The sequence below is a fragment of the Aquarana catesbeiana genome, linkage group LG09 (assembly GCF_042186555.1).
Source record: "Aquarana catesbeiana isolate 2022-GZ linkage group LG09, ASM4218655v1, whole genome shotgun sequence".
NCBI classification, from domain to species: domain Eukaryota; kingdom Metazoa; phylum Chordata; class Amphibia; order Anura; family Ranidae; genus Aquarana; species Aquarana catesbeiana.
In genome coordinates, this window is record NC_133332.1 from 2164067 (window position 1) to 2177419 (window position 13353).

The 13353-nt window shown below is 55.5% G+C and overlaps 1 protein-coding gene across 1 annotated transcript in view; it reads right to left on the reverse strand.

Moving 5' to 3' along the window:
- Positions 1–849: 849 nt before the first annotated feature.
- PPP1R13L (protein phosphatase 1 regulatory subunit 13 like) overlaps positions 850–13353 on the reverse strand; it is a gene marked incomplete in the record, with an annotated part of 30347 nt that continues 17843 nt past the window's right edge. The window contains 13 exon segments of the mRNA XM_073598063.1: positions 850–904; positions 1079–1175; positions 2190–2386; positions 2472–2638; positions 4048–4181; positions 4324–4461; positions 8324–8385; positions 8388–8939; positions 8942–9079; positions 9082–9244; positions 12366–12451; positions 12568–12660; positions 13320–13353. Of these exon segments, the coding sequence (XP_073454164.1) occupies positions 1137–1175; positions 2190–2386; positions 2472–2638; positions 4048–4181; positions 4324–4461; positions 8324–8385; positions 8388–8939; positions 8942–9079; positions 9082–9244; positions 12366–12451; positions 12568–12660; positions 13320–13353 (1803 nt within the window).

A 13353-nucleotide genomic window follows, 5' to 3' on the forward strand; every position in this document is an offset into this window, starting at 1 on the left:
CTGTACCTCCAGGGTTCCCAGTGTGATCCCTGTACCTCCAGTGTTCCCATTGTGATCCCTGTACCTTCAGTGTTCCCTGTACCTCCAGTGTTCCCAGTGTGATCCCTGTACCTTCAGTGTTCCCAGTGTGATCCCTGTACCTCCAGTGTTCCCATTGTGATCCCTGTACCTTCAGTGTTCCCTGTACCTCCAGTGTTCCCAGTGTGATCCCTGTACCTTCAGGGTTCCCAGTGTGATCCCTGTACCTCCAGGGTTCCCAGTGTGATCCCTGTACCTCCAGTGTTCCCATTGTGATCCCTGTACCTCCAGTGTTCCCATCGTGATCCCTGTACCTCCAGTGTTCCCATTGTGATCCCTGTACCTTCAGTGTTCCCAGTGTGATCCCTGTACCTCCAGTGTTCCCATTGTGATCCCTGTACCTCCAGTGTTCCCAGTACCTCCAGTGTTCCCAGTGTGATTGGGAAGGACAAGGTAGGGTAGGAGGTGGATGGGAAGGACAGACAGGTGAAGGAATGAAGCCACAGACAATGCTAAATACTGAATTTTATTAGAAAAACTATTTTATACAAAGTATTAGAGATGGTGGCAGGCTGCGTACATGGCCGCCGCGTCCTAAAAACCCAAATAAAGTGCCAACCGCGTACCATAGACACACACACACAGTGTGCAGTACACACAGCGCACCCAACGCACGCACAGCCCGCTGCAGAGAATGCACCAACATACACAGGCCACACACACACACACACAATGTATAAAAAGAAATGACATCCCCCTCCCCTCCCCCCCCCACTACATACACCACACAGACATGTCTCAATACACATGCACACACACACACACGTGTACACACACACACACACGTGTACACACACACACACACAATGTACACAGACACACATGTACACACACACACAAACACACACGTGTACACACACACACACAAACACACACGTGTACACACACACACAAACACACACGTGTACACACACACACAAACACACACGTGTACACAGACACACACGTACACACACGTGTACACAGACACACACGTACACACACACACACACACGTACACACACACACACACACACAGACTCCTCCATATACAACCAGATCTGGTTTTTGTTCTTCTGTTACAGAGGACTGCGCTGGGGGCGGAGCCGGGGATACATCTGTAATAGAGGAGGGCGGAGTAATTAGAACAAGCAGTATGATTGGCTGTAGTCTTCATTATAATAATCATTAACTTAAATGTCTCATACACCTCTGTACCCTCCCATTGGACAGTAATATGCAGCCTCCTCTCTTCCCATTGGACAGTAATATGCAGCCTGCTCTCTCCCCCATTGGACAGCAATATGCAGCCTCCCCTCTCCCCCATTGGACAGTAATATGCAGCCTCCCCTCTCCCCCATTGGACAGTAATATGCAGCCTCCCCTCTCCCCCATTGGACAGTAATATGCAGCCTCCCCTCTCCCCCATTGGACAGTAATATGCAGCCTCCCCTCTCCCCCATTGGACAGTAATATGCAGCCTCCTCTCTTCCCATTGGACAGTAATATGCAGCCTCCCCTTTCCCCCATTGGACATTAATATGCAGCCTCCTCTCTCCCCCATTGGACAGTAATATGCAGCCTCCTCTCTCCACATTGGACAGTAATATGCAGCCTCCTCTCTCCCCATTGGCCAGTAATATGCAGCCTCCCCTTTCCCCCATTGGACAGTAATATGCAGCCTCCTCTCTCCCCATTGGACAGTAATATGCAGCCTCCTCTCTCCCCATTGGACATTAATATGCAGCCTCCTCTCTCCCCATTGGACAGTAATATGGAGACTCCTCTCTCCCTATTGGACAGTAATATGCAGCCTCCTCTCTCCCCATTGGACAGTAATATGCAGCCTCCTCTCTCCCCATTGGACAGTAATATGTAGACTCCTCTCTTCCCATTGGACAGTAATATGCAGCCTCCTCTCTCCCCATTGGACAGTAATATGCAGCCTCCTCTCTCCCCATTGGACAGTAATATGCAGCCTCCTCTCTCCCCATTGGACAGTAATATGCAGCCTCCTCTCTCCTCATTGGACAGTAATATGCAGCCTTCTCTCTTCCCATTGGACAGTAATAGAGGGCGGGTTCTGTTTGCAGCACATTGGATGTTCATAGTACACAGCACATTGTTCTTACCCCAAAGTAGTTGCGGGGGACGTAGCCCTCCCGTCCGCAGTGAGCCGCCCACCACCAGGTGCCGCCCTCTCCGTCCTTCCTGAGAACGGTGACCGAGTCGCCCTCACGTACGGACAGTTCATCAGCAAACTCTGCAGAGTAATCCCACAAGGCGTACACCACGCCGCTCTGCGTCTCCCCCATACACTCTTCTACCTCTGAGGGGGGAGAGGGGAACGGTCAGTCATGGGGGAGGGGATAGACAAAGATACACAGAGATCAGCCACAAGGCAGGATCTTTACCAGTCAGGTAGGTCAGACATTCCTTGTAGCCCTCCCTGTAGGGGTCACACTTCTCCACCGCCAAGCTGCCGTCACTGAAGGTCGTGGCAAAGATGGCGGCACCGTGCCGCACCAGCGCAGCGCAGATCTGAAGGTCGTTACACGAGGCTGCGCAGTGCAGAGGAGTCCTAGGAGGAGAAAGAAGGGCGTGTTCCCATGTCACATATTATATTATCACCCCCACCAACCACCCCTCTGCACCAATAACCCCCCCCATGTGCCCCAAACTCCATGCTCCTCCCTAACAATAGCCCCTCCCCTATCCAACACCCCCCATGTGCCCCAAACTCCATGCTCCTCCCTAGGAATAGCCCCTCCCCTATCCAACACCCCCCATGTGCCCCAAACTCCATGCTCCTCCCTAGGAATAGCCCCTCCCCTATCCAACAACCCCCATGTGCCCCAAATTCCATGCTCCTCCCTAGGAATAGCCCCTCCCCTATCCAACACCCCCCATGTGTCCCCAACCTCCATGCTCCGCCCCAGGAATAGCCCCTCCCCCAACACCCCCCCCATATGCCCTAAACTCCATGCTCCTCCAAGGAATGGGCCCTCCCCAACACCCCCCCATGTGCCCCAAACTCCATGCTCCGCCCCAGGAATAGCCCCTCCTCCAACACCCCCACGTGCCCCAAACTCCATTCTCCTCCCCAGAAATAGCTCCTCCTCCAACACCCCCCCATGTGCCCCAAACTCCAAAACCCCCCCACATGCTCCAAACTCCATGCTCCAGCCCAGGAATAGCCCCTCCTCCAAAACCCCCCACGTGCTCCAAACTCCATGCTGCGCCCCAGGAATAGCCCCCCCCTCCAAAACCCCCCACGTGCTCCATGCTCCGCCCCAGGAATAGCCCCTCCCCTATCCAACACCCCCCATGTGTCCCAAAATGCCATGCTCCGCCCCAGGAATAGCCCCTCCCCTATCCAACACCCCCCATGTGTCCCAAAACTCCATGCTCCACCCCAGGAATAGCCCCTCCCCCAACACCCCCCCCCCCATGTGCCCCAAACTCCATGCTCTTTCCCAGGAATAGCCCCTCCCTATCCAACACCCCCCAGGTGCCCCAAAATGCCATGCTCCTCCCCAGGAATAGGCCCGCCCCCATCCAACACCCCAATATGCACCAAAACTCCATGCTTCGCCCTTGGAGTAGCCACTTCCCCACCCAAAACCCCCCACATGCCTCAAACTCCAAGCTCCTCCCTAGGAATAGCTACTCCCCCATGTGCCCCCAAAACTCCATGCTTCTCCCTAGGAATAGCTCCCCCCACCCCAACATCCTCCTCTCCCCAAACTCAATAGCCCATTATCATCCCCAATCGCCTTCCCAGGAACAGCCCATCCCCCACGCAACACCCATATTCCTTCATATCTGTTGGCTCTGCACCAACCTCAACCCCCTAATATCAGCCCCTCCCCCATGTTTCCTGACACATTTGTTGCTCCTTAGCCATGCCTCAAGACCAGTGTATATTTTGACCCCAGCCACACTATCTGCCCCCCCCCAATTCCCCATCATCCCCACCCCCACCCTCACCATCCGTGGCTGTCTGTTGCATTGACGTTGGCTCCACCGTTGATCAGCAGGTTAACGATGTGGAAATTGGCCCCACAGATGGCGTTGTGAAGAGCGGTGATCCCTTCTTCATTCGGCTGACTGGGGTCATTCACCTGATTGGTGGAGAGAAAAACAGGAGACAGTGAACACAGAGCTGCGATTGGCAGGTACCCCTATGGGGGAGGAGCTGTCTACTTCAGTGGATGTCAGGGGTGGAGCTACGCAGAGCAAAACTTTTCAGAACAAAGTACCTACCTCCTTCAATGCATGAGTGACCACATCCAGCTCCCCGGTAAGTGCCCCATCTAATAGTAAAATAAGCGGATCCAGGCGGGCACGGCGGGGGCGAGACTTCCGCGGTGAACTGTGACCTTTCAGAACTGAGCGAAGCTCCTAAAGAAGAGAGAACGAGAGGAATTGTCAACAGGAGGTGACAGCAGCCTCCACCATGGCTCAAACACGGGACACAATATTCCTATGACCGGCAGACCCATCACCCTCCCCTCCTAGGACCGGGAGACCCATCACCCTCCCCTCCTAGGACCGGGAGACCCATCACCCTCCCCTCCTAGGACCGGGAGACCCAACCCTCCTAGGACCCATCACCCTCCCAGGACCGGGAGACCCAACCCTCCTAGGACCGGGAGACCCAACCCTCCTAGGACCGGGAGACCCAACCCATCACCCTCCCAGGACCGGGAGACCCAACCCTCCTAGGACCGGGAGACCCAACCCTCCTAGGACCGGGAGACCCAACCCTCCTAGGACCGGGAGACCCAACCCTCCTAGGAACGGGAGACCCAACCCTCCTAGGACCGGGAGACCCAACCCATCACCCTCCCAGGACCGGGAGACCCAACCCTCCTAGGACCGGGAGACCCAACCCTCCTAGGACCGGGAGACCCAACCCTCCTAGGACCGGGAGACCCATCACCCTCCCCTCCTAGACCCATCACCCTCCCAGGACCGGGAGACCCTCCCCTCCTAGGACCGGGAGACCCTCCCCTCCTAGGACCGGGAGACCCATCACCCTCCCCTCCTAGGACCGGGAGACCCATCACCCTCCCCTCCTAGGACCGGGAGACCCATCACCCTCCCCTCCTAGGACCGGGAGACCCATCACCTCCCCTCCTAGGACCGGGAGACCCATCACCCTCCCCTCCTAGGACCGGGAGACCCATCACCCTCCCCTCCTAGGACCGGGAGACCCATCACCCTCCCCTCCTAGGACCGGGAGACCCATCACCCTCCCCTCCTAGGACCGGGAGACCCATCACCCTCCCCTCCTAGGACCGGGAGACCCATCACCCTCCCCTCCTAGGACCGGGAGACCCATCACCCTCCCCTCCTAGGACCGGGAGACCCATCACCCTCCCCTCCTAGGACCGGGAGACCCATCACCCTCCCCCTCCTAGGACCGGGAGACCCATCACCCTCCCCTCCTAGAACCGGGAGACCCATCACCCTCCCCTCCTAGGACCGGGAGACCCATCACCCTCCCCTCCTAGGACCGGGAGACCCATCACCCTCCCCTCCTAGGACCGGGAGACCCATCACCCTCCCCTCCTAGGACCGGGAGACCCATCACCCTCCCCTCCTAGAACCGGGAGACCCCATCACCCTCCCCTCCTAGAACCGGGAGACCCATCACCCCTCCCTCCTAGAACCGGGAGACCCATCATCCTCCCCCCCTAGGACCGGGAGACCCAACCCTCCCCTCCTAGGACTGGGAGACCCATCACCCAACTCACCTATGACCGGGAAACCCGTCACCCAATCCTCCTATGACCACGAGACCCATCACCCAATCCGCCTATGACCAGGAGACCCATCACCCTCCCCCTCCTAAGACCGGGAGACCCATCACCCTCCTCTCCTAGGACCGGGAGGACCCATCACCCTCCCCTCCTAGGACCGGGAGGACCCATCACCCTCCCCTCCTAGGACCGGAGACCCATCACCCTCTCCTCCTAGGACCGGCGGACCCATCACCCTCCCCTCCTAGAACCGGGAGACCCATCACCCAACTCACCTATGACCGGGAAAACCGTCACCCAATCCTCCTATGGCCACGAGACCATCACTCTCCCCTCCAATGACTGGGAGACCCATCATCCAATCTGCCTATGACCGGGAGACCTATCACCTAACCCCCTTATGACCGGGAGACCCATCACCCTCCCCTCCTATGACCGGGAGACCCATCACCCTCCCCTCCTAGGACCGGGAGACCCAACCCTCCTAGGACCCATCACCCTCCCAGGACCGGGAGACCCAACCCTCCTAGGACCGGGAGACCCAACCCTCCTAGGACCGGGAGACCCAACCCATCACCCTCCCAGGACCGGGAGACCCAACCCTCCTAGGACCGGGAGACCCAACCCTCCTAGGACCGGGAGACCCAACCCTCCTAGGACCGGGAGGACCCAACCCTCCTAGGACCGGGAGACCCAACCCTCCTAGGACCGGGAGACCCAACCCTCCTAGGACCGGGAGACCCAACCCATCACCCTCCCAGGACCGGGAGACCCAACCCTCCTAGGACCGGGAGACCCAACCCTCCTAGGACCGGGAGACCCAACCCTCCTAGGACCGGGAGACCCAACCCTCCTAGGACCGGGAGACCCAACCCTCCTAGGACCGGGAGACCCATCACCCTCCCCTCCTAGACCCATCACCCTCCCAGGACCGGGAGACCCTCCCCTCCTAGGACCGGGAGACCCTCCCCTCCTAGGACCGGGAGACCCATCACCCTCCCCTCCTAGGACCGGGAGACCCATCACCCTCCCCTCCTAGGACCGGGAGACCCATCACCCTCCCCTCCTAGGACCGGGAGACCCATCACCCTCCCCTCCTAGGACCGGGAGACCCATCACCCTCCCCTCCTAGGACCGGGAGACCCATCACCCTCCCCTCCTAGGACCGGGAGACCCATCACCCTCCCCTCCTAGGACCGGGAGACCCATCACCCTCCCCTCCTAGGACCGGGAGACCCATCACCCTCCCCTCCTAGGACCGGGAGACCCATCACCCTCCCCTCCTAGGACCGGGAGACCCCATCACCCTCCCCTCCTAGGACCGGGAGACCCATCACCCCTCCCCTCCTAGGACCGGGAGACCCATCACCCTCCCCCTCCTAGGACCGGGAGACCCATCACCCTCCCCTCCTAGGACCGGGAGACCCATCACCCTCCCCTCCTAGAACCGGGAGACCCATCACCCTCCCCTCCTAGGACCGGGAGACCCACACCCTCCCCTCCTAGGACCGGGAGACCCATCACCCTCCCCTCCTAGGACCGGGAGACCCATCACCCTCCCCTCCTAGGACCGGGAGACCCATCACCCTCCCCTCCTAGAACCGGGAGACCCATCACCCTCCCCTCCTAGAACCGGGAGACCCATCACCCTCCCCTCCTAGAACCGGGAGACCCATCATCCTCCCCCCTAGGACCGGGAGACCCAACCCTCCCCTCCTAGGACTGGGAGACCCATCACCCAACTCACCTATGACCGGGAAACCCGTCACCCAATCCTCCTATGACCACGAGACCCATCACCCAATCCGCCTATGACCAGGAGACCCATCACCCTCCCTCCTAAGACCGGGAGACCCATCACCCTCCTCTCCTAGGACCGGGAGGACCATCACCCTCCCCTCCTAGGACCGGGAGGACCCATCACCCTCCCCTCCTAGGACCGGGAGACCCATCACCCTCTCCTCCTAGGACCGGCGGACCCATCACCCTCCCCTCCTAGAACCGGGAGACCCATCACCCAACTCACCTATGACCGGGAAAACCGTCACCCAATCCTCCTATGCCACGAGACCCATCACTCTCCCCTCCAATGACCTGGGAGACCCATCATCCAATCTGCCTATGACCGGGAGACCTATCACCTAACCCCCTTATGACCGGGAGACCCATCACCCTCCCCTCCTATGACCGGGAGACCCATCAACCAACCCTCCTATGACCGGGAGACCCATCACACTACCCTCCTAAGATCATAAAATCTATCACCCTATCCTCTTATGACTGGAAAACCCATCACACAACCTTCCTAAGACTGAAATCCATCACATCACACAACCCTCCTATGACCTATGACGGGAGATCCATCATGCAACGCTTCTATGACTAGGAGATCCACCATGCAACGCTTCTATTAGAAGAACTAATTTTAAAAAGTTCTCGCTCCCCTCCAAGTACTGCCCCCCTCCCCCCTTTCATTGTGCCCTGACTCCTTTTCTTACCAGATTCTGGCCTCCGCTGACCACCACAGGAATAGGAAGGTCCACTTCTCCCTGCAGCAGGCAGAGGCGCCCACCCTGGACTCTGAGGACTCCAGGAATGTGCAGACGGGATCCTCGACAGGTTTAAGAATGGCGGTCTCCTGCTTTTCTTCTGGCCGTGGCTCCTCAGGGATGGGGGGGATTTTGATGAGGTTTGCCTCTTCTGCTGAGAGCTCCGCTTGTTTGGAGCTCCCTTTATTGAGGTATCCTTGAAGCTTCTCCTCTGCTTTTGGATGCTCTGAAGCAGAAGATTTGGGGGTGGCTCTTCCAAAGAGTCGGCCCAATGATTGCCTATATTGCCGGTGGTCAGTCGGCAGGGGGGGAGCCAGTGAGTGGTGTTCCTGGGAGCCACGCCTCCGCAGGGGTCGTGGTATGTCTTCTAGAATTCTCTGTACATCAGCTAATTGTGGGGGCAGGTGTGGCTGAAGACGGGTGGGGCTGAGTGGCCGAGGAACATCTTCAGTTGCTGCTGGAGGTGTCGCCGGTGCGGCGGCATGGCTTGGCATGTCTGGTATCACCGGTATGGATGCTGGAGGTGCAGAGGGAGCGCTCATAGGAGGAGGGGCAGCACTGATCTGGGTGGGACTTGGTGCTCCCAGAATGCATTCTGCAGGCGGAATATCATAGAGAGAGGCAGAGGCCGGTGAGGCTGACCTCGCCCTCCAGGTGGAGGCACAGGAATTCTGGAGATGGGCTGCTGAGATGGGAAGGACCTAGAAGTGTTCCCGCACCAGACTTCCAGCCAACGTCTGGCCCCAGATGGCCGCGCTCCATCCCTGGAGGGCCACGGTCCATCCCTGGAGGGCCACGGTCCATCCCTGGAGGGCCACGGTCCATAGAAGAGAACTTGTGCCCGCGAGGGAGAGTGGAGGCAGCATCGCTCTAAAAAAAACAAAACAAAAAAAAAAAACAGAATGAGGGGAAGAGAACGCGTAAGTAGTGAGGCAAAACTCACGTCCCAAATACTACACATGACAGGCCCTAAGCCCCCCCCAAATACTATGTATGACCAGCCACGCCCCCCAAATACTACGTATGACCCGGCCTACGTGCCCCCCCCCCCCCCCCAAATACTACGTATGACCGTCCCTACACCCACCCCCAATACTACGTATAACCGACCTACGCCCCCAAATACTAAGTAAGACCAGCCTACCCCCCCCCCCCCCCAAATACTATGTATGTCTGGTCTACATCCCCCCTAAATACTATATATGACTGGCCTACACAGGTCTACGCCCTAAAACTTAACAGAGTTGAAGCTCATGGTCCTCAGATGAGGGGGCTGCATTACTTCTCTGTTTTCAGGCTTATTTGACTTTATTTTCACCTGGCGATCCCACCAAGAACACACTTCCCTTCTAGGGTGACAACGCTCACCAACTGCACTGTATGTAAGGAGGAGCAGCGCTGTCCACCCCAGGACAGGACTACAGAACACCTCTGCTTATCTCCGTACCCATGGTGGGGGATGGGGTGTTGTAGTCCTCCGAGATACCCGGGACTGCTGTACCTGGCAAACAGGTAAATCTATTATGTGCACTGCCAGTCATGTGACATAAAACACGCAGACATGGTCTTACACCAAATGAGAAACGCAGCTGTTCTGCGAGCCAATCAGAAAGCAGATTTCCTGGGCTCTGACGGCTGGTCAGGCGACCTACGCGGGGATATGGGGCCCCCTTGTTTTGGACGGGGCCAGGCGGTTTATGGCATAAGCTCAGCAGTTCTGCACACCTGTTATATACATCATGTTCCCGCCAGACACTGCCTCACACAGCATGGGCCCCGGGGCCCCACAGACGATGACTGACACTTTCCTCACCCATTCCATCAGGATAGTTACTAGCTCAGGAACTCACACACCTTTAGGCAACAGTAAACCAGACACCACGACCCTTCCCCCAGATAACCAAACACCCCACACGTCTGTAACCTCTGAAGGAACATACATACGTTGTACCAGACCTTCATTCATAGATCAGAGATCTGAAGGACCATCCATACATTGTACCTGACCTTTATTAATAGATCAGAGATCTGAAGGACCATCCATACATTGTACCTGACCTTTATTAATAGATCAGAGATCTGAAGGACCATTTATACATTGTACCTGACCTTTATATCCTAGATCAGAGATCTGAAAGACCATCCGTACATTGTACCTGACCTTTATTCATAGATCCGGGATCTGAAGGACCATCCATACATTGTACCTGACCTTCATTCCTAGATCAGAGATCTGAAGGACCATCCGTACATTGTACCTGACCTCATTCCTAGATCAGAGATCTGAAGGACCATCTGACCTTCATTCCTAGATCAGAGATCTGAAGGACCATCCGTACATTGTACCTGACCTTCATTCCTAGATCAGAGATCTGAAGGACCATCCGTACATTGTACCTGACCTTGACTCATTGATCCGGGATCTGAAGGAATGTCCATACATTGTACCTGACCTTTATTAATAGATCAGAGATCTGAAGGACCATTTATACATTGTACCTGACCTTCATTCCTAGATCAGAGATCTGAAGGACCATCCGTACATTGTACCTGACCTTTATTAATAGATCAGAGATCTGAAGGACCATCCATACGTTGTACCTGACCTTTATTAATAGATCAGAGATCTGAAGGACCATTTATACATTGTACGTGACCTTTATTCCTAGATCAGAGATCTGAAAGACCATCCGTACATTGTACCTGACCTTTATTCATAGATCCGGGATCTGAAGGACCATCCATACATTGTACCTGACCTTGACTCATTGATCCGGGATCTGAAGGAATGTCCATACATTGTACCTGACCTTTATTAATAGATCAGAGATCTGAAGGACCATTTATACATTGTACCTGACCTTCATTCCTAGATCAGAAATCTGAAGGACCATCCGTACATTGTACCTGACCTTCATTCATAGATCAGAGATCTGAAGAACCATCCGTACATTGTACCTGACCTTCATTCCTAGATCAGAGATCTGAAGGACCATCCGTACATTGTACCTGACCTTGAGTCATTGATCCGGGATCTGAAGGAATGTCCATACATTGTACCGGACCTTCAATCCTAGATCCGGGATCTGAAGGACCATCCATACATTGTATTGTACCTTTATTCCTAGATCTGGGATCTGAAGGACCATCCATACATTGTATAGTACCCTTTATTCCTAGATCTGGGATCTGAAGGACCATCCATACAGTGTACTGGACCTTTATTTCTAGATCTGGGATCTGAAGGACCATCCATACAGTGTACTGGACCTTTATTCCTAGATCTGGGATCTGAAGGACCATCCATACATTGTACTGGACCTTTATTCCTAGATCTGGGATCTGAAGGGACCATCCATACATTGTATCGTACCTTTATTCCTAGATCTGGGATCTGAAGGACCATCCATACAGTGTACTGGACCTTTATTCCTAGATCTGGGATCTGAAGGACCATCCATACATTGTACTGGACCTTTATTCCTAGATCTGGGATCTGAAGGGACCATCCATACATTGTATCGTACCTTTATTCCTAGATCTGGGATCTGAAGGAACATCCATACATTGTATCGTACCTTTATTCCTAGATCTGGGATCTGAAGGGACCATCCATACAGTGTACTGGACCTTTATTCCTAGATCTGGGATCTGAAGGGACCATCCATACAGTGTATCAGATCTTCATTCATAGATCTGGGATCTGAAGGAACATCCATACATTGTATCAGATCTTCATTCATAGATGCAGGATCTGAAGTAATGCAGAAACACTGTACCAGACCTCTATTCATAGATTCGGGATCTGAAGGAACATCCATACATTGTACAAGACTTTCATTCATAGATCTGGGATCTGAAGGAATGCAGATACCCCGGGGGGTAGCAGATGCTGTCATGTGACTTCAAAGAGGAATGGGATGCGCCCAGGCAATGTCTCTCACACTACATGTCGCACACATACGCCATGTCGCACCCACTGTGGACTTACTTTGCCTTTGATGGGTGCTGGGTCCAGACTGCTCTCCCTCCAGGCCTTCACTACAGGCACTCCGCCCAGAGACGTGCGCTCCTTTCCTGCAATAAAGAAGAGAAGTGATAAGAGGTGTCACCATGTACAGGAGAACCCTGACACCCCATGTCCTCAATTACCCCGGCCTCCCCCCTCCCCCCATGTACCCCAGTTCACTTACTGTCCTGGGAAGGCTTCTTCTCATACACCATGTCCAGATCGGACTCGTTCCAACTGCGCTGTGGAGGGCGCCGGCGTAGAGAGCTGACATCGTCTGCAGAGAACAGAGAGAGCAGGAGGAGGTCAGTGAAGGTTATCTCTATTACCAGTCGCAATCCTCTGTTCTTTTTCCACCCATTCTGTTATAACCCCCCCCCACCCCGGTGTACATGGGTCCCCTCACTTCATTATCCCTGTTATAACCCCCCCCCCCAAACCCAGTGTACATGGGTCCCCTCACTGCATTATCCCCGTTATAACCCCCCCCCATCCCGGTGTACATGGGTCCCCCTCACTCCATTATCCCCGTTATAACCCCCCCCCCCCAGTGTACATGGGTCCCCTCACTGCATTATCCCCGTTATAACCCCCCCCCACCCCGGTGTACATGGGTCCCCTCACTGCATTATCCCCGTTATAACCCCCCCCCACCCCGGTGTACATGGGTCCCCTCACTGCATTATCCCCGTTATAACCCCCCCACCCCGGTGTACATGGGTCCCCTCACTGCATTATCCCCGTTATAACCCCCCCCACCCCGGTGTACATGGGTCCCCTCACTGCATTATCCCCGTTATAACCCCCCCACCCCGGTGTACATGGGTCCCCTCACTGCATTATCCCCGTTATAACCCCCCCCACCCCGGTGTACATGGGTCCCCTCACTGCATTATCCCCGTTATAACCCCCCCACCTCAGAAGACGCTTCATCACCTGAGAACCTGGGCGGAGCAAATCCTAGAGGCAC